The sequence below is a fragment of the Salvelinus fontinalis genome, chromosome 41 (genome assembly GCF_029448725.1).
Source record: "Salvelinus fontinalis isolate EN_2023a chromosome 41, ASM2944872v1, whole genome shotgun sequence".
NCBI lineage: Eukaryota > Metazoa > Chordata > Actinopteri > Salmoniformes > Salmonidae > Salvelinus > Salvelinus fontinalis.
This window is the reverse complement of record NC_074705.1, coordinates 2,974,290-2,996,239: the sequence shown is the minus strand read 5'-3', so window position 1 is coordinate 2,996,239 and position 21,950 is coordinate 2,974,290. Positions and strand designations below refer to the sequence as shown.

Genomic DNA, 21,950 nt, shown 5'->3' with positions numbered 1-21,950 from the left:
TTAGTATATAGTATATAGAGTTAGTATAGTTAGTACATATATAGTTAGTATATAGTATATAGATTTAGTATATAGTATATAGAGTTAGTATATAGTATATAGAGTTAGTCTATAGTTTATACAGTTAGTATAGGCAGTATATAGAGTTAGTATAGTTAGTACATATATAGTTAGTATATATAGTTAGTATAGTTAGTATATAGAGTTAGTATATAGTATATATAGTTAGTATATAGTTTATATAGTTAGTATATAATTTATACAGTTAGTTTAGGCAGTATATAGAGTTCATATATAGTTTATAGCATATATAGTTAGTATATATAGTTAGTATATAGTATATAGTTTATAGAGTTAGGGGAGGTTAGTATACAGAGTTAGTATATAGTTTATAGTATCTATAGTAAGTACAGTTAGTATATAGAGTTAGTATATAGAGTTAGTATATAGTTTATAGAGTTAGTATAGATAGTATATAGAGTTAGTATATAGTTTATAGAGTTAGTATATAGTTTATAGAGTTAGTATAGATAGTATATAGAGTTAGTATATAGTATATAGAGTTAGTATATAGTTTATAGAGCTAGTATAGATAGTATATAGAGTTAGTATAGATAGTATATAGAGTTAGTATATAGTATATAGAGTTAGTATATAGTATATAGAGTTAGTATATATAGTTAGTATAGATAGTATATAGAGTTAGTATATAGTATGTAGAGTTAGTATAGATAGTATATAGAGTTAGTATATAGTATATAGAGTTAGTATTGATAGTATATAGAGTTAGTATATAGTATATAGAGTTAGTATAGATAGTTTATAGAGTTAGTATAGATAGTATATAGAGTTAGTATAGATAGTATATAGAGTTAGTATATAGTATGTAGAGTTAGTATATAGAGTTAGTATAGATAGTATTCAGAGTTAGTATAGATAGTATATAGAGTTAGTATATAGTATGTAGAGTTAGTATATAGTATATAGATTTAGTATATAGTATATAGAGTTAGTATATAGTATATAGAGTTAGTATAGATAGTATATAGATTAGTATAGATAGTATATAGAGTTAGTATATAGTATGTAGAGTTAGTATAGATAGTATATAGAGTTAGTATATAGTATATAGAGTTAGTATTGATAGTATATAGAGTTAGTATATAGTATATAGAGTTAGTATAGATAGTTTATAGAGTTAGTATAGATAGTATATAGAGTTAGTATAGATAGTATATAGAGTTAGTATATAGTATGTAGAGTTAGTATATAGAGTTAGTATAGATAGTATTCAGAGTTAGTATAGATAGTTTATAGAGTTAGTATATAGTATGTAGAGTTAGTATATAGTATATAGAGTTAGTATATAGTATATAGAGTTAGTATATAGTATTTAGAGTTAGTATAGATAGTATATAGAGTTAGTACATAGAGTTAGTATAGATAGTATATAGAGTTAGTATATAGTTTATAGAGTTAGTATATAGAGTTAGTTTATATAGTATATAGAGTTAGTATATAGAGTTAGTATAGATAGTATATAGAGTTAATATGTAGTATATAGAGTTAGTATATAGAGTTAGTGTAGATAGTATATAGAGTTAGTATATAGTATATATAGTAAGTATATAGTATATAGAGTTAGTATAGATAGTATATAGAGTTAGTATGTAGTATATAGAGTTAGTATATAGAGTTAGTATAGATAGTATATAGAGTTAGTATATAGTATATATAGTAAGTATAGTTAGTATATAGAGTTAGTATATAGTTTATAGAGTTAGTATATAGTTTATAGAGCTAGTATAGATAGTATATAGAGTTAGTATATAGTATATAGAGTTAGTATATAGTTTATAGAGTTAGTGTATAGTATATAGAGTTAGTATAGATAGTATATAGAGTTAGTATATAGTTTATATAATTAGTATAGTTAGTATATAGTTTATAGAGCTAGTATAGATAGTATATAGAGTTAGTATATAGTGTATAGAGTTAGTATACAGTTTATAGAGTTAGTATATATAGTATATAGAGTTAGTATATAGTTTATAGAATTAGTATAGTTAGTATATAGTATATAGTATATAGAGTTAGTATATAGTTTATAGTATACAGAGTTGATATATAGTTTATAGAATTAGTATCGTTAGTATATAGAGTTAGTATAGATAGTATATAGAGTTAGTATAGTTATTATATAGAGTTAGTATATAGTATATAGAGTTAGTATATAGTTTATAGAGTTAGTATTGATAGTATATAGAGTTAGTATAGATAGTATATAGAGTTAGTATAGTTATTATATAGAGTTAGTATAGATAGTATATAGAGTTAGTATAGATAGTATATAGAGTTAGTATAGTTAGTATAGATAGTATATAGAGTTAGTATGGATAGTATATAGAGCTGGTATAGATAGTATATAGAGTTAGTATAGTTAGTATAGATGGTATTTAGAGTTAGTATAGATAGTATATGGAGTTAGTATAGATAGTATATAGAGTTAGTATATAGTATATAGAGTTAGTATAGATAGTATATAGAGTTAGTATATAGTATATATAGTAAGTATAGTTATAATATCGTTTATAGAGCTAGTATAGATAGCATATAGAGTTAGCATATAGTTTATAGAGTTAGTATAGATAGTATATGGAGTTAGTATAGATATATAGACAAATATACACAATTAAATGTACAATATCAAACAAGATAATATAAATCATAAGACAGTTAAGTATATTCCTCTGTATATCAAATTATATATACATTAACTTAATTTCCTTTAGACTCAGACATAGAGTTAGTATATAGTTTAAAGAGTTAGTATAGATAGTATATAGAGTTAGTATATAGTATATATAGTTAGTATAGATAGTATATATAGATAGTATATAGTATATATTTTAGTATAGTTATAGTTTAGTTAGTATATAGAATTAGTATAGTTAGTATATAGTATATAGAGTTAGTATATAGTATATAGAGTTAGTATATAGTATTTAGAGTTAGTATAGATAGTATATAGAGTTAGTACATAGAGTTAGTATAGATAGTATATAGAGTTAGTATATAGTTTATAGAGTTACTATATAGTATGTAGAGTTAGTATATAGTATATAGAGTTAGTATATAGTATATAGAGTTAGTATATAGTATTTAGAGTTAGTATAGATAGTATATAGAGTTAGTACATAGAGTTAGTATAGATAGTATATAGAGTTAGTATATAGTTTATAGAGTTAGTATATAGAGTTAGTTTATATAGTATATAGAGTTAGTATATAGAGTTAGTATAGATAGTATATAGAGTTAATATGTAGTATATAGAGTTAGTATATAGAGTTAGTGTAGATAGTATATAGAGTTAGTATATAGTATATATAGTAAGTATATAGTATATAGAGTTAGTATAGATAGTATATAGAGTTAGTATGTAGTATATAGAGTTAGTATATAGAGTTAGTATAGATAGTATATAGAGTTAGTATATAGTATATATAGTAAGTATAGTTAGTATATAGAGTTAGTATATAGTTTATAGAGTTAGTATATAGTTTATAGAGCTAGTATAGATAGTATATAGAGTTAGTATATAGTATATAGAGTTAGTATATAGTTTATAGAGTTAGTGTATAGTATATAGAGTTAGTATAGATAGTATATAGAGTTAGTATATAGTTTATATAATTAGTATAGTTAGTATATAGTTTATAGAGCTAGTATAGATAGTATATAGAGTTAGTATATAGTGTATAGAGTTAGTATACAGTTTATAGAGTTAGTATATATAGTATATAGAGTTAGTATATAGTTTATAGAATTAGTATAGTTAGTATATAGTATATAGTATGTAGAGTTAGTATATAGTTTATAGTATACAGAGTTGATATATAGTTTATAGAATTAGTATCGTTAGTATATAGAGTTAGTATAGATAGTATATAGAGTTAGTATAGTTATTATATAGAGTTAGTATATAGTATATAGAGTTAGTATATAGTTTATAGAGTTAGTATTGATAGTATATAGAGTTAGTATAGATAGTATATAGAGTTAGTATAGTTATTATATAGAGTTAGTATAGATAGTATATAGAGTTAGTATAGATAGTATATAGAGTTAGTATAGTTAGTATAGATAGTATATAGAGTTAGTATGGATAGTATATAGAGCTGGTATAGATAGTATATAGAGTTAGTATAGTTAGTATAGATGGTATTTAGAGTTAGTATAGATAGTATATGGAGTTAGTATAGATAGTATATAGAGTTAGTATATAGTATATAGAGTTAGTATAGATAGTATATAGAGTTAGTATATAGTATATATAGTAAGTATAGTTATAATATCGTTTATAGAGCTAGTATAGATAGCATATAGAGTTAGCATATAGTTTATAGAGTTAGTATAGATAGTATATGGAGTTAGTATATAGTATATATAGTAAGTATAGTTAGTATAGATATATAGACAAATATACACAATTAAATGTACAATATCAAACAAGATAATATAAATCATAAGACAGTTAAGTATATTCCTCTGTATATCAAATTATATATACATTAACTTAATTTCCTTTAGACTCAGACATAGAGTTAGTATATAGTTTAAAGAGTTAGTATAGATAGTATATAGAGTTAGTATATAGTATATATAGTTAGTATAGATAGTATATATAGATAGTATATAGTATATATTTTAGTATAGTTATAGTTTAGTTAGTATATAGAATTAGTATAGTTAGTATATAGTATATAGAGTTAGTATATAGTTTATAGTATACAGAGTTGATATATAGAGTTTATAGAATTAGTATAGTTAGTATATAGATTTAGTATATAGTTTATAGTATATAAAGTTATTATATAGAGTTAAAATATAGTTTATAGTATATAGAGTTAGTATATAGTTTATAATATATCGAGTTAAAATATAGTTTATAGTATATAGAGTTAGTATATAGATTATAGTATATAGAGCTAGTATAGCTAATATATATATATATAGTTAGTATATAGTTTATAGTATATATAGTTAGTATATAGTTTATAGTATATATAGTTAGTATATAGTTTATAGTATATATAGTTAGCATATAGTTGATAGAGTTTGTATAGTTAGTTTATAGCTTATAGTAGAGTTAGTATATAGTTTATTTATGATATAGAGTTAGTATATAGTTTATAGTAGAGTTAGTTAGTATAGTTATTATATAGAATTAGTATATAGTTTATAGTTAATATATAGAATATAGTATATATAGTTAGTATAGTTATGATATAGAGTTAGTATATAGTTTATAGTAGAGTTAGTTAGTATAGTTATTATATAGAATTAGTATATAGTTTATAGTTAATATATAGAATATAGTATATATAGTTAGTATAGTTATTATATAGAGTTAGTATATAGTTTATAGTGTTAATATATAGAATATAGTATATAAAGTTAGTATATAGTTTATAGAGTTGGTATATAGTTTATAGAGTTAGTATATAGTTTATAGTGTTAATATATAGAATATAGTATATAAAGTTAGTATATAAAGTTAGTATATAGTATATAGAGTTAGTATATAGTTTATAGAGTTAGTATATAGTTTATAGAGTTAGTATATAGTTTATAGTGTTAATATATAGAATATAGTATATAAAGTTAGTATATAGTATATAAAGTTAGTATAGTTATTATATATAGTTAGTATAGTTATGATATAGAGTTAGTATATCGTTTATAGAGTTAGTATATAGAATATAGTATCTATATTTAGTATAGTTATTATATATAGTTAGTATATAGTTTATAGTATATAGAGTTAGTATAGTTATGATAGAGTTAGTATATAGTTTATAGAGTTAGTATATAGTTTATAGTATATAGAGTTAGTATATAGTTTATAGTATATATAGTTAGTATAGTTATGATATAGAGTTAGTATATCATTTATAGAGTTAGTATATAGAATAGAGTATATATTTAGTATAGTTATTATATAGAGTTAGTATATAGTTTATAGAGTTAGTATATAGAATAGAGTATATATTTAGTATAGTTATTATATAGAGTTAGTATATAGTTTATAGAGTTAGTATATAGTTTATAGTATATATAGTTAGTATAGTTATGATATAGAGTTAGTATATAGTTTATAGTATATATAGTTAGTATAGTTATGATATAGAGTTAGTATATAGTTTATAGTATATATAGTTAGTATAGTTATGATATAGAGTTAGTATATAGTTTATAGAGTTAGTATATAGAATATAGTATATATATTTAGTATAGTTATTATATAGAGTTAGTATATAGTTTATAGAGTTAGTATATAGTTTATAGTATATATAGTTAGTATAGTTATGATATAGAGTTAGTATATAGTTTATAGTATACATAGTTAGTATAGTTATGATATAGAGTTAGTATATCGTTTATAGAGTTAGTATAGTTCGTTTAAGTTGTTAGCATATAAAGGTAAGGGACGTGGCTCACCTTATTATATATAGAGTTAGTATATAGAGTTAGTATAGTTAGTTTAAGTTGTTAGCGTATAAAGGTAGGGGACGTGGCTCACCTTATTATATAGAGTTAGTATAGTTAGTTTAAGTTGTTAGTGTATAACGGTAGGGGACGTGGCTCACCTTATTATATAGAGTTAGTATAGTTAGTTTAAGTTGTTAGCGTATAACGGTAGGGGACGTGGCTCACCTTATTATATAGAGTTAGTATAGTTAGTTTAAGTTGTTAGCGTATAACGGTAGGGGACGTGGCTCACCTTATTATATAGAGTTAGTATAGTTAGTTTAAGTTGTTAGCGTATAACGGTAGGGGACGTGGCTCACCTGCATCTGATCTGGCTGCACAATGAGAATTCCCTGCGGAGGAGAAAGAGCAGTTAGTTACACGTGTCCTTGGGTATCTTTAATTCAGGTAAACACGTCTTTAATATTGAATTCAAATATCATTTGATCAATAGTATTATATCATTGTTGTTTCTGAGGGTTGAATTCCACGTACAAAGTTTCCGTCCATGGTGGTGGCCTGGAGGGTCCATCTGGAGCCCTGGGGGAAGGGACACAGGAGTTTAGGGAGGATCTCAAACGCCTTAGAATACTGCCTCAGTCTACTGCCAAGGTGTAGTCTGTGGTTCAACGGCACAGCTCAGTCTACTGCCAAGGTGTAGTCTGTGATTCTACGGCACAGCTCAGTCTACTGCCAAGGTGTAGTCTGTGGTCTACGGCACAGCTCAGTCTACTGCCAAGGTGTAGTCTGTGATTCTACGGCACAGCTCAGTCTAATGCCAAGGTGTAGTCTGTGATTCTACGGCACAGCTCAGTCTACTGCCAAGGTGTAGTCTGTGATTCTACGGCACAGCTCAGTCTACTGCCAAGGTGTAGTCTGTGATTCTACGGCACAGCTCAGTCTACTGCCAAGGTGTAGTCTGTGATTCTACGGCACAGCTCAGTCTACTGCCAAGGTGTAGTCTGTGATTCTACGCCACAGCTCAGTCTACTGCCAAGGTGTAGTCTGTGGTCTACGGCACAGCTCAGTCTACTGCCAAGGTGTAGTCTGTGATTCTACGGCACAGCTCAGTCTACTGCCAAGGTCTAGTCTGTGGTTCTACGGCACAGCTCAGTCTACTGCCAAGGTGTAGTCTGTGATTCTACGGCACAGCTCAGTCTACTGCCAAGGTGTAGTCTGTGGTTCTACGGCACAGCTCAGTCTACTGCCAAGGTGTAGTCTGTGGTTCTACGGCACAGCTCAGTCTACTGCCAATGTCTAGTCTGTGGTTCTACGGCACAGCTCAGTCTACTGCCAAGGTGTAGTCTGTGGTTCCACGGCACAGCTCTTGAGCACAAAGTATTTACAAAGTATCCTTAATATCTAGCAAGGCTGTTTGGGTTAGAAAATGTTTGGGTTAGGGTGAGTAGTCTTAGGGGTTAGGGTGAGTAGTCCAGGGGTTAGGGTGAGTAATGTTTGGGGTTAGGGTGACTAGTTTTAGGGGTTAGGGTGAGTAGTCTAGGGGTTAGGGTGAGTAATGTTAGGGGTTAGGGTGACTAGTCTTAGGGGTTAGGGTGAGTAATGTTAGGGGTTAGGGTGAGTAGTCTTAGGGGTTCCCAACATTTTTCGGCCCACGACCCAATTTTGACTCCGCCCCACCCCAAAATAATTGGGACCCTACCCCTTAGCTATTTGATTTTAAGGACATATTGAATTTGGCCTTTACTACTATAGCCCATAGAACCCCACTGAGCAGCTCATTCATAAAGGGCAACAGAAAACGGTCAACAAATATATCATAAGGAATCAGGTGTTGAAGTGTCTGTCCTGTATCTAGGAGATATAACAAAGCTCAGGCAATATATATATATACATATATTATATATTTTTACCCATATTTAACCCCATTCTTTGGGTAGGTTCAAAACTCCCTTCATAATTCCATTCATTTTTCAAACCAGTACCGGTTACCTTCAGATGAAGTGCCTCATGGTCTGACAGCGCTCTGCCACCTTTCACTGCGGAACATCGGCGGAGGATTGAGACGCAATGCAAAAAATATATCTATCTTAAACTGATATCTGTACCTTAAACTGATCTGTCTAGCTGAAACTGACCTCTCTAGCTGAAACTGATCTGTCTAGCTGAAACTGATCTCTCTAGCTGAAACTGATCTGTCGAGCTGAAACTGATCTGTCGAGCTGAAACTGATCTGTCTAGCTGAAACTGATCTGTCTAGCTGAAACTGATCTGTCTAGCTGAAACTAATCTCTCTAGCTGAAACTGATCTCTCTAGCTGAAACTGATCTGTCTAGCTGAAACTGATCTGTCTAGCTGAAACTGATCTGTCTAGCTGAAACTGATCTGTCTAGCTGAAACTGATCTGTCTAGCTGAAACTGATCTGTCTAGCTGAAACAGATCTGTCTACCTGAAACTGATCTGTCTAGGTGAAACTGATCTGTCTAGCTGAAACTGATCTGTCTAGGTGAAACAGATCTGTCTAGCTGAAACTGATCTGTCTAGCTGAAACTAATCTCTCTAGCTGAAACTGATCTCTCTAGCTGAAACTGATCTGTCTAGCTGAAACTGATCTGTCTAGCTGAAACAGATCTGTCTACCTGAAACTGATCTGTCTAGGTGAAACTGATCTGTCTAGCTGAAACTGATCTGTCTAGGTGAAACAGATCTGTCTAGCTGAAACTGATCTGTCTAGGTGAAACAGATCTCTCTACCTAAAACTGATCTCTCTAGCTGAAATGGATCTGTCTAGCTGAAACTAATCTCTCTAGCTGAAACTGATCTGTCTATCTGAAACTGATCTGTCTAGCTGAAACTGATCTGTCTAGCTCAAACTAATCTCTCTACCTGAAACTGATCTCTCTACCTGAAACTAATCTCTCTAGCTGAAACTGATCTGTCTATCTGAAACTGATCTGTCTAGCTGAAACTGATCTGTCTAGGTGAAACAGATCTCTCTACCTGAAACTGATCTCTCTACCTGAAACTAATCTCTCTAGCTGAAACTAATCTCTCTAGCTGAAACTGATCTCTCTAGCTGAAACTAATCTGTCTATCTGAAACAGATCTCTCTAGCTGAAACTAATCTCTCTAGCTGAATCTAATCTGTCTAGCTGAAACAGATCTGTCTAGCTGAAACAGATCTCTCTAGCTTAAACTGATCTCTCTAGCTGAAACAGATGTATCTATCTGAAACAGATTTATCTATCTGAAACAGATTTATCTATCTGAAACAGCTCTATCTAGCTGAAACAGATATCTCTAGCTGAAACAGATATCTCTAGCTGAAACAGATGTATCTATCTGAAACAGATATATGTATCTGAAACAGATTTATCTATCTGAAACAGCTCTATCTAGCTGAAACAGATATCTCTAGCTGAAACAGATATCTCTAGCTGAAACAGATATTTCTAGCTGAAACAGATACCTCTAGCTGAAACAGATATTTCTAGCTGAAACAGATATTTCTAGCTTAAACTGATGTATCTATCTGAAACAGCTCTATCTAGCTGAAACAGCTCTATCTAGCTGAAACAGATATCTCTAGCTGAAACAGATATCTCTAGCTGAAACAGATATCTCTAGCTGAAACAGATATTTCTAGCTGAAACAGATATTTCTAGCTTAAACTGATGTATCTATCTGAAACAGCTCTATCTAGCTGAAACAGCTCTATCTAGCTGAAACAGATATCTCTAGATTAAACTGATCTGTCTAGCTGAAACAGATATCTCTAGCTGAAACAGATATCTCTAGCTGAAACAGATATCTCTAGATTAAACTGATCTGTCTAGCTGAAACAGATATCTCTAGCTGAAACAGATCTGTCTAGCTGAAACAGATATCTCTAGCTGAAACAGATATCTCTAGATTAAACTGACACATTTTGATGAGGATTTTTTTGATTGTGTTACTTAGATGGATGGGTTTAGGGTTCTTACCTGTTGGTCAAACAGAGTCCAGAACATGGGAAGGGGGATGTAGAGAAACAGAACCTTCAGCACCATCTTCACCTGGGCCACCAGCAGTTTCTGGAGGAGAGGAGGAGGAGAGAGGAGGACGGGGAGGAGGAGGAGAGAGGAGAGGAGGAGGAGGAGAGGAGGAGAAGAGAGGAGAGGAGGCAGAGAGAGGAGGGGAGGAGGAGAGAGGAGGACGGGGAGGAGGAGGAGAGAGGTGAGGAGGAGGAGGAGGAGGAGAGGAGAAGGAGGAGGAGAGAGGAGGAGGAGGAGGAGGAGAGAGGAGGAGGAGGCGGAGAGAGGAGGGGAGGAGGAGAGAGGAGGACGGGGAGGAGGAGGAGAGAGGAGAGGAGGAGGAGGGGAGGAGGAGAGAGGAGGACGGGGAGGAGAGAGGAGGTGATAGGAGGATGGGGAGGAGGAGGAGAGGAGGAGAAGAGAGGAGGACGGGGAGGAGGAGGTGATAGGAGGATGGGGAGGAGGAGGAGAGAGGAGAGGAGGAGGAGAGAGGAGAGGAGAAGGAGGAGAGAGGAGGACGGGGAGGAGGAGGAGAGAGGCGGAGGAGGAGAGAAGAAGAGGAAGAAGAGGAGAGGAAGGATTTATTAATGAGTTCTCTGTGTTGTAAACATCGTCCAGTTGACTTTCATTTTCAACAGTTATATGAACTGCTAATCTGGTTGGTTTCCCCATAGAACAATGAACATGGACCTACATCATATTTCTCATCGGCCCAGTCCATCCAGTGTTCTCTCTTAGGGAACGTCTTGCTGCGATGCCTGAAGCGGTTCTTTATGGCAAACTAGAAAGGAGAGAAAGGACACAAACACTTAATAGTTGTTGAATATCACATTCACATCCTGTAGAGTTTCACAATGAAAGATATGACACTGTGAGTCTTCTACTGTCTGTATGGTACTAGAGTGTCTCATCCCCTTACTGTCTGTATGTTATTAGACTGTCTTATCCCCTTACTGTCTGTATGTTATTAGACTGTCTCATCCCCTTACTGTCTGTATGTTATTAGACTGTCTTATCCCCTTACTGTCTGTATGTTATTAGACTGTCTAATCCCTTACTGTCTGTATGTTATTAGACTGTCTTACCCCGATACACTTGCAGACCTCCAGCATAATGTTGCCTTTAGGAGCCGTCTTGTTGTACATGCCACTGCCCATAATGAACACGACTGTGGAAACACAGAAAGACATCCACCTCTGTTAACTAGACAGAGAGTCATATGTGAGATCCTATGGACAGACAGAGTTCAGATCAATACCGATGATTGACAGGGGCAAGGGGACGGGGTTATAATAGGAGGGTGACAGTACTCACTGAGAGCCACCACCATGAGGGCTGCCGGGACGCCGAAGGCCAGAGGATAACACTTCTGTTGGGTGTGGATACCACACTCCTGGCCTGGAGGAGGGAACACACATCTGGCTTAATGTGCTACTGGATGGAGACACTGGCCCGACTGCACAGGCATAACGATAGGCAAGTAAAGGTTGACCAGACATAACGATAGGCAAGTAAAGGTTGACCAGGCATAACGATAGGCAAGTAAAGGTTGACCAGGCATAACGATAGGCAAGTAAAGGTTGACCAGGCATAACGATAGGCAAGTAAAGGTTGACCAGGCATAACGATAGGCAAGTAAAGGTTGACCAGGCATAACGATAGGGAAGTAAAGGCTGACCAGGCATAACGATAGGGAAGTAAAGGTTGACCAGGCATAACGATAGGCAAGTAAAGGTTGACCAGGCATAACGATAGGCAAGTAAAGGTTGACCAGGCATAACGATAGGCAAGTAAAGGTTGACCAGGCATAACGATAGGCAAGTAAAGGTTGACCAGGCATAACGATAGGCAAGTAAAGGTTGACCAGGCATAACGATAGGCAAGTAAAGGTTGACCAGGCATAACGATAGGCAAGTAAAGGTTGACCAGGCATAACGATAGGCAAGTAAAGGTTGACCAGGCATAACGATAGGCAAGTAAAGGCTGACCAGGCATAACGATAGGCAAGTAAAGGTTGACCAGGCATAACGATAGGCAAGTAAAGGTTGACCAGGCATAACGATAGGCAAGTAAAGGTTGACCAGGCATAACGATAGGCAAGTAAAGGTTGACCAGGCATAACGATAGGCAAGTAAAGGTTGACCAGGCATAACGATAGGCAAGTAAAGGTTGACCAGGCATAACGATAGGCAAGTAAAGGTTGACCAGGCATAACGATAGGCAAGTAAAGGTTGACCAGGCATAACGATAGGCAAGTAAAGGTTGACCAGGCATAACGATAGGCAAGTAAAGGTTGACCAGGCATAACGATAGGCAAGTAAAGTCTGACCAGGCATAACGATAGGCAAGTAAAGGCTGACCAGGTATTGTGGTAGTAATGTAAAGTCTGACCAGGTATTGTGGTAGTAATGTAAAGCCTGACCAGGTATTGTGGTAGTAATGTAAAGTCTGACCAGGTATTGTGGTAGTTTAGGGTTAGTAATGTAAAGTCTGACCAGGTATTGTGGTAGTAATGTAAAGTCTGACCAGGTATTGTGGTAGTAATGTAAAGTCTGACCCGGTATTGTGGTAGTAATGTAAAGTCTGACCAGGTATTGTGGTAGTACTGTAAAGTCTGACCAGGTATTGTGGTAGTAATGTAAAGTCTGACCAGGTATTGTGGTAGTAATGTAAAGTCTGACCAGGTATTGTGGTAGTAATGTAAAGTCTGACCAGGTATTGTGGTAGTAATGTAAAGTCTGACCAGGTATTGTGGTAGTAATGTAAAGTCTGACCAGGTATTGTGGTAGTAATGTAAAGTCTGACCAGGTATTGTGGTAGTAATGTAAAGTCTGACCAGGTATTGTGGTAGTAATGTAAAGTCTGACCAGGTATTGTGGTAGTAATGTAAAGTCTGAACAGGTATTGTGTTAGTTTAGGGTTAGTAATGTAAAGTCTGACCAGGTATTGTGGTAGTAATGTAAAGTCTGACCAGGTATTGTGGTAGTAATGTAAAGTCTGACCAGGTATTGTGGTAGTAATGTAAAGTCTGACCAGGTATTGTGGTAGTAATGTAAAGTCTGACCAGGTATTGTGGTAGTAATGTAAAGTCTGAACAGGTATTGTGGTAGTAATGTAAAGTCTGACCAGGTATTGTGGTAGTAATGTAAAGTCTGACCAGGTATTGTGGTAGTAATGTAAAGTCTGACCAGGTATTGTGGTAGTAATGTAAAGTCTGACCAGGTATTGTGGAAGTAATGTAAAGTCTGACCAGGTGTTGTGTTAGTTTAGGGTTAGTAATGTAAAGTCTGACCAGGTATTATGGTAGTAATGTAAAGTCTGACCAGGTATTGTGGTAGTAATGTAAAGTCTGACCAGGTATTGTGGTGGTAATGTAAAGTCTGACCAGGTATTGTGTTAGTTTAGGGTTAGTAATGTAAAGTCTGGCCAGGTATTGTGGTAGTAATGTAAAGTCTGACCAGGTATTGTGGTAGTAATGTAAAGTCTGAACAGGTATTGTGGTAGTAATGTAAAGTCTGACCAGGTATTGTGGTAGTAATGTAAAGTCTGACCAGGTATTGTGGTAGTAATGTAAAGTCTGACCAGGTATTGTGGTAGTAATGTAAAGTCTGACCAGGTATTGTGGTAGTAATGTTAAGTCTGACCAGGTGTTGTGTTAGTTTAGGGTTAGTAATGTAAAGTCTGACCAGGTATTGTGGTAGTAATGTAAAGTCTGACCAGGTATTGTGGTAGTAATGTAAAGTCTGACCAGGTATTGTGGTAGTAATGTAAAGTCTGACCAGGTATTGTGTTAGTTTAGGGTTAGTAATGTAAAGTCTGACCAGGTATTGTGGTAGTAATGTAAAGTCTGACCAGGTATTGTGGTAGTAATGTAAAGTCTGACCAGGTATTGTGGTAGTAATGTAAAGTCTGACCAGGTATTGTGGTAGTAATGTAAAGCCTGACCAGGTATTGTGGTAGTAATGTAAAGTCTGACCAGGTATTGTGGTAGTAATGTAAAGTCTGACCAGGTATTGTGGTAGTAATGTAAAGTCTGACCAGGTATTGTGTTAGTTTAGGGTTAGTAATGTAAAGTCTGACCAGGTATTGTGGTAGTAATGTAAAGTCTGACCAGGTATTGTGTTAGTTTAGGGTTAGTAATGTAAAGTCTGACCAGGTATTGTGTTAGTTTAGGGTTAGTAATGTAAAGTCTGACCAGGTATTGTGGTAGTAATGTAAAGTCTGACCAGGTATTGTGGTAGTAATGTAAAGTCTGACCAGGTATTGTGGTAGTAATGTAAAGTCTGACCAGGTATTGTGGTAGTAATGTAAAGTCTGACCAGGTATTGTGGTAGTAATGTAAAGTCTGACCAGGTATTGTGGTAGTAATGTAAAGCCTGACCAGGTATTGTGGTAGTAATGTAAAGTCTGACCAGGTATTGTGTTAGTTTAGGGTTAGTAATGTAAAGTCTGACCAGGTATTGTGGTAGTAATGTAAAGTCTGACCAGGTATTGTGGTAGTAATGTAAAGTCTGACCAGGTATTGTGGTAGTAATGTAAAGTCTGACCAGGTATTGTGGTAGTAATGTAAAGTCTGACCAGGTATTGTGGTAGTAATGTAAAGTCTGACCAGGTATTGTGGTAGTAATGTAAAGTCTGACCAGGTATTGTGGTAGTAATGTAAAGTCTGACCAGGTATTGTGGTAGTAATGTAAAGTCTGACCAGGTATTGTGGTAGTAATGTAAAGTCTGACCAGGTATTGTGGTAGTAATGTAAAGTCTGACCAGGTATTGTGGTAGTAATGTAAAGTCTGACCAGGTATTGTGTTAGTTTAGGGTTAGTAATGTAAAGTCTGACCAGGTATTGTGGTAGTAATGTAAAGTCTGACCAGGTATTGTGGTAGTAATGTAAAGTCTGACCAGGTATTGTGGTAGTAATGTAAAGTCTGACCAGGTATTGTGTTAGTTTAGGGTTAGTAATGTAAAGTCTGACCAGGTATTGTGGTAGTAATGTAAAGTCTGACCAGGTATTGTGGTAGTAATGTAAAGTCTGACCAGGTATTGTGTTAGTAATGTAAAGTCTGACCAGGTATTGTGGTAGTAATGTAAAGTCTGACCAGGTATTGTGTTAGTTTAGGGTTAGTAATGTAAAGTCTGACCAGGTATTGTGGTAGTAATGTAAAGTCTGACCAGGTATTGTGGTAGTAATGTAAAGTCTGACCAGGTATTGTGTTAGTTTAGGGTTAGTAATGTAAAGTCTGACCAGGTATTGTGGTAGTAATGTAAAGTCTGAACAGGTATTGTGGTAGTAATGTAAAGTCTGACCAGGTATTGTGTTAGTAATGTAAAGTCTGAACAGGTATTGTGGTAGTAATGTAAAGTCTGACCAGGTATTGTGGTAGTAATGTAAAGTCTGACCAGGTATTGTGGTAGTAATGTAAAGTCTGACCAGGTATTGTGGTAGTAATGTAAAGTCTGACCAGGTATTGTTATAGTAATGTAAAGTCTGACCAGGTATTGTGGTAGTAATGTAAAGTCTGACCAGGTATTGTGTTAGTTTAGGGTTAGTAATGTAAAGTCTGACCAGGTATTGTGGTAGTAATGTAAAGTCTGACCAGGTATTGTGTTAGTTTAGGGTTAGTAATGTAAAGTCTGACCAGGTAGTGTGGTAGTAATGTAAAGTCTGAACAGGTATTGTAGTAGTAATGTAAAGTCTGACCAGGTATTGTGGTAGTAATGTAAAGTCTGACCAGGTATTGTGGTAGTAATGTAAAGTCTGACCAGGTATTGTGTTAGTAATGTAAAGTCTGACCACGTATTGTGGTAGTAATGTAAAGTCTGACCAGGTATTGTGGTAGTAATGTAAAGTCTGACCAGGTATTGTGTTAGTTTAGGGTTAGTAATGTAAAGTCTGACCAGGTATTGTGGTAGTAATGTAAAGTCTGACCAGGTATTGTGTTAGTTTAGGGTTAGTAATGTAAAGTCTGACCAGGTATTGTGGTAGTAATGTAAAGTCTGACCAGGTATTGTGGTAGTAATGTAAAGTCTGACCAGGTATTGTGGTAGTAATGTAAAGTCTGACCAGGTATTGTGTTAGTTTAGGGTTAGTAATGTAAAGTCTGACCAGGTATTGTGGTAGTAATGTAAAGTCTGACCAGGTATTGTGGTAGTAATGTAAAGTCTGAACAGGTATTGTGGTAGTAATGTAAAGTCTGACCAGGTATTGTGGTAGTAATGTAAAGTCTGACCAGGTATTGTGGTAGTAATGTAAAGTCTGACCAGGTATTGTGGTAGTAATGTAAAGTCTGACCAGGTATTGTGGTAGTAATGTAAAGTCTGACCAGGTATTGTGTTAGTAATGTAAAGTCTGACCAGGTATTGTGTTAGTAATGTAAAGTCTGAACAGGTATTGTGGTAGTAATGTAAAGTCTGACCAGGTATTGTGTTAGTTTAGGGTTAGTAATGTAAAGTCTGAACAGGTATTGTGTTAGTTTAGGGTTAGTAATGTAAAGTCTGACCAGGTATTGTGTTAGTTTAGGGTTAGTAATGTAAAGTCTGACCAGGTATTGTGTTAGTTTAGGGTTAGTAATGTAAAGTCTGAACAGGTATTGTGGTAGTAATGTAAAGTCTGACCAGGTATTGTGTTAGTTTAAGGTTAGTAATGTAAAGTCTGACCAGGTATTGTGGTAGTAATGTAAAGTCTGACCAGGTATTGTGGTAGTAATGTAAAGTCTGAACAGGTATTGTGGTAGTAATGTAAAGTCTGACCAGGTATTGTGTTAGTTTAGGGTTAGTAATGTAAAGTCTGAACAGGTATTGTGGTAGTAATGTAAAGTCTGACCAGGTATTGTGTTAGTTTAGGGTTAGTAATGTAAAGTCTGAACAGGTATTGTGGTAGTAATGTAAAGTCTGACCAGGTATTGTGGTAGTAATGTAAAGTCTGACCAGGTATTGTGTTAGTTTAGGGTTAGTAATGTAAAGTCTGAACAGGTATTGTGGTAGTAATGTAAAGTCTGACCAGGTATTGTGGTAGTTTAGGTTTAGTAATGTAAAGTCTGACCAGGTATTGTGGTAGTAATGTAAAGTCTGACCAGGTATTGTGGTAGTAATGTAAAGTCTGACCAGGTATTGGGGTAGTAATGTAAAGTCTGACCAGGTATTGTGGTAGTAATGTAAAGTCTGACCAGGTATTGTGGTAGTAATGTAAAGTCTGACCAGGTATTGTGGTAGTAATGTAAAGTCTGACCAGGTATTGTGGTAGTAATGTAAAGTCTGACCAGGTATTGTGTTAGTTTAGGGTTAGTAATGTAAAGTCTGACCAGGTATTGTGGTAGTAATGTAAAGTCTGACCAGGTATTGTGGTAGTAATGTAAAGTCTGACCAGGTATTGTGGTAGTAATGTAAAGTCTGACCAGGTATTGTGTTAGTTTAGGGTTAGTAATGTAAAGTCTGACCAGGTATTGTGGTAGTAATGTAAAGTCTGAACAGGTATTGTGGTAGTAATGTAAAGTCTGACCAGGTATTGTGTTAGTTTAGGGTTAGTAATGTAAAGTCTGACCAGGTATTGTGGTAGTAATGTAAAGTCTGACCAGGTATTGTGGTAGTAATGTAAAGTCTGACCAGGTATTGTGGTAGTAATGTAAAGTCTGACCAGGTATTGTGGTAGTAATGTAAAGTCTGACCAGGTATTGTGTTAGTTTAGGGTTAGTAATGTAAAGTCTGACCAGGTATTGTGGTAGTAATGTAAAGTCTGACCAGGTATTGTGGTAGTAATGTAAAGTCTGACCAGGTATTGTGTTAGTTTAGGGTTAGTAATGTAAAGTCTGAACAGGTATTGTGGTAGTAATGTAAAGTCTGACCAGGTATTGTGGTAGTAATGTAAAGTCTGACCAGGTATTGTGGTAGTAATGTAAAGTCTGACCAGGTATTGTGGTAGTAATGTAAAGTCTGACCAGGTATTGTGGTAGTAATGTAAAGTCTGACCAGGTATTGTGTTAGTTTAGGGTTAGTAATGTAAAGTCTGACCAGGTATTGTGGTAGTAATGTAAAGTCTGACCAGGTATTGTGGTAGTAATGTAAAGTCTGACCAGGTATTGTGGTAGTAATGTAAAGTCTGACCAGGTATTGTGGTAGTAATGTAAAGTCTGACCAGGTATTGTGTTAGTAATGTAAAGTCTGACCAGGTATTGTGTTAGTTTAGGGTTAGTAATGTAAAGTCTGACCAGGTATTGTGGTAGTAATGTAAAGTCTGACCAGGTATTGTGGTAGTAATGTAAAGTCTGACCAGGTATTGTGGTAGTAATGTAAAGTCTGACCAGGTATTGTGGTAGTTTAGGGTTAGTAATGTAAAGTCTGACCAGGTATTATGGTAGTAATGTAAAGTCTGACCAGGTATTGTGGTAGTAATGTAAAGTCTGAACAGGTATTGTGGTAGTAATGTAAAGTCTGACCAGGTATTGTGGTAGTAATGTAAAGTCTGACCAGGTATTGTGTTAGTTTAGGGTTAGTAATGTAAAGTCTGACCAGGTATTATGGTAGTAATGTAAAGTCTGACCAGGTATTGTGGTAGTAATGTAAAGTCTGAACAGGTATTGTGGTAGTAATGTAAAGTCTGACCAGGTATTGTGTTAGTTTAGGGTTAGTAATGTAAAGTCTGACCAGGTATTGTGGTAGTAATGTAAAGTCTGAACAGGTATTGTGGTAGTAATGTAAAGTCTGACCAGGTATTGTGGTAGTAATGTAAAGTCTGACCAGGTATTGTGGTAGTAATGTAAAGTCTGACCAGGTATTGTGTTAGTAATGTAAAGTCTGACCAGGTATTGTGTTAGTTTAGGGTTAGTAATGTAAAGTCTGACCAGGTATTGTGGTAGTAATGTAAAGTCTGACCAGGTATTGTGGTAGTAATGTAAAGTCTGACCAGGTATTGTGGTAGTAATGTAAAGTCTGACCAGGTATTGTGGTAGTTTAGGGTTAGTAATGTAAAGTCTGACCAGGTATTATGGTAGTAATGTAAAGTCTGACCAGGTATTGTGGTAGTAATGTAAAGTCTGACCAGGTATTGTGGTAGTAATGTAAAGTCTGACCAGGTATTGTGGTAGTAATGTAAAGTCTGACCAGGTATTGTGTTAGTTTAGGGTTAGTAATGTAAAGTCTGACCAGGTATTGTGGTAGTAATGTAAAGTCTGAACAGGTATTGTGGTAGTAATGTAAAGTCTGACCAGGTATTGTGTTAGTTTAGGGTTAGTAATGTAAAGTCTGACCAGGTATTGTGGTAGTAATGTAAAGTCTGAACAGGTATTGTGGTAGTAATGTAAAGTCTGACCAGGTATTGTGGTAGTAATGTAAAGTCTGACCAGGTATTGTGGTAGTAATGTAAAGTCTGACCAGGTATTGTGTTAGTTTAGGGTTAGTAATGTAAAGTCTGACCAGGTATTGTGGTAGTAATGTAAAGTCTGACCAGGTATTGTGGTAGTAATGTAAAGTCTGACCAGGTATTGTGGTAGTAATGTAAAGGCTGACCAGGTATTGTGTTAGTTTAGGGAGAGATTATCGGCGTACCTCTGAGGATGGGTGTAATGACGGTGGACAGGAGACGTACCTCTGAGGATGGGTGTAATGACGGTGGACAGGAGACTACCAGCATTGATTGAAAGGTAGAAGATGGAGAAGAACGTGCTCCTCTGTTTCTCCTGGAGAACGCATGGACAGGAGAACAGGTTCAGAAGACATGGTAAGGAGAACAGGTTCAGAAGACATGGACAGGAGACATGGACAGGAGACATGAACAGGAGAACAGGTTCAGAAGACATGGACAGGAGACATGGACAGGAGAACAGGTTCAGAAGACATGGTAAGGAGAACAGGTTCAGAAGACATGGACAGGAGACATGGACAGGAGACATGAACAGGAGAACAGGTTCAGAAGACATGGACAGGAGACATGGACAGGAGAACAGGTTTATAACAGGAGACATGGACAGGAGACATGGACAGGAGAACAGGTTTATAACAGGAGACATGGACAGGAGACATGGACAGGAGACATGGACAGGAGAAGTGGACAGGAGAATAGGTTTATAACAGGAGACATGGACAGGAGAACAGGTTTATAACAGGAGACATGGACAGGAGACAGGTTTATAACAGGAGACATGGACAGGAGGACAGGTTTATAACAGGAGACATGGACAGGAGACATGGACAGGAGAACAGGTTTATAACAGGAGACATGGACAGGAGACATGGACAGGAGAACAGGTTTATAACAGGAGACATGGACAGGAGACATGGACAGGAGAACAGGTTTATAACAGGAGACATGGACAGGAGAACAGGTTTATAACAGGAGACATGGACAGGAGAACAGGTTTATAACAGGAGACATGGACAGGAGACATGGACAGGAGAACAGGTTTATAACAGGAGACGTGGACAGGAGACATGGACAGGAGAACAGGTTTATAACAGGAGACATGGACAGGAGAACAGGTTTATAACAGGAGAAGTGGACAGGAGACATGGACAGGAGAACAGGTTTATAACAGGAGACATGGACAGGAGACATGGACAAGAGAACAGGTTTATAACAGGAGACGTGGACAGGAGACATGGACAGGAGAACAGGTTTATAACAGGAGAAGTGGACAGGAGAACAGGTTTATAACAGGAGACATGGACAGGAGAACAGGTTTATAACAGGAGACATGGACAGGAGACATGGACAGGAGAACAGGTTTATAACAGGAGACATGGACAGGAGACATGGACAGGAGAACAGGTTTATAACAGGAGACATGGACAGGAGAACAGGTTTATAACAGGAGAAGTGGACAGGAGACAGTTCCCTAAATGCCCCTTCCAGCAGGTAACCAGGGTTCATGGTTAATTAACAACCATCTGGACAGTGTTCTGCTGGCTCAGCACCATCAGCACTGATAATGACTGAAGTTGATAAACCATGCTGATCACTACTGGAGTCCACACTACCATAATGACCGAGGTCAGTAGAGACAGACTCTAAAATGGAGTCCACACTACCGTAATGACCGAGGTCAGTGGAGACAGACTCTAAAATGGAGTCCACACTACCATAATGACCGATGTCAGTAGAGGAAGACTCTAAAATGGAGTCCACACTACCGTAATGACCGAGGTCAGTAGAGACAGACTCTAAAATGGAGTCCACACTACCGTAATGACCGAGGTCAGTGGAGACAGACTCTATAATGGAGTCCACACTACCATAATGACCGAGGTCAGTAGAGACAGACTCTAAAATGGAGTCCACACTACCGTAATGACCGAGGTCAGTAGAGACAGAATCTAAAATGGAGTCCACACTACCGTAATGACCGAGGTCAGTAGAGACAGACTCTAAAATGGAGTCCACACTACCGTAATGACCGAGGTCAGTAGAGACAGACTCTAAAATGGAGTCCACACTACCGTAATGACCGAGGTCAGTAGAG

General features: G+C 35.5%; 1 protein-coding gene across 2 annotated transcripts in view; it reads right to left on the bottom strand.

The window, feature by feature from the left end:
• LOC129840501 (solute carrier family 15 member 1-like) overlaps window positions 1-21,950 on the bottom strand; it is a 211,982-nt gene that overhangs the window by 9,404 nt on the left and 180,628 nt on the right. For both annotated transcript variants that reach the window (XM_055908420.1, XM_055908419.1), the window contains exons 7-13: window positions 20,081-20,171; window positions 11,818-11,901; window positions 11,589-11,671; window positions 11,198-11,284; window positions 10,474-10,563; window positions 7,027-7,071; window positions 6,852-6,884 (exon numbers count right to left, since the gene is read on the bottom strand). In XM_055908420.1, the coding sequence (XP_055764395.1) occupies window positions 6,852-6,884; window positions 7,027-7,071; window positions 10,474-10,563; window positions 11,198-11,284; window positions 11,589-11,671; window positions 11,818-11,901; window positions 20,081-20,171 (513 nt within the window). The remainder of the gene's footprint in view (window positions 1-6,851; window positions 6,885-7,026; window positions 7,072-10,473; window positions 10,564-11,197; window positions 11,285-11,588; window positions 11,672-11,817; window positions 11,902-20,080; window positions 20,172-21,950) is intronic.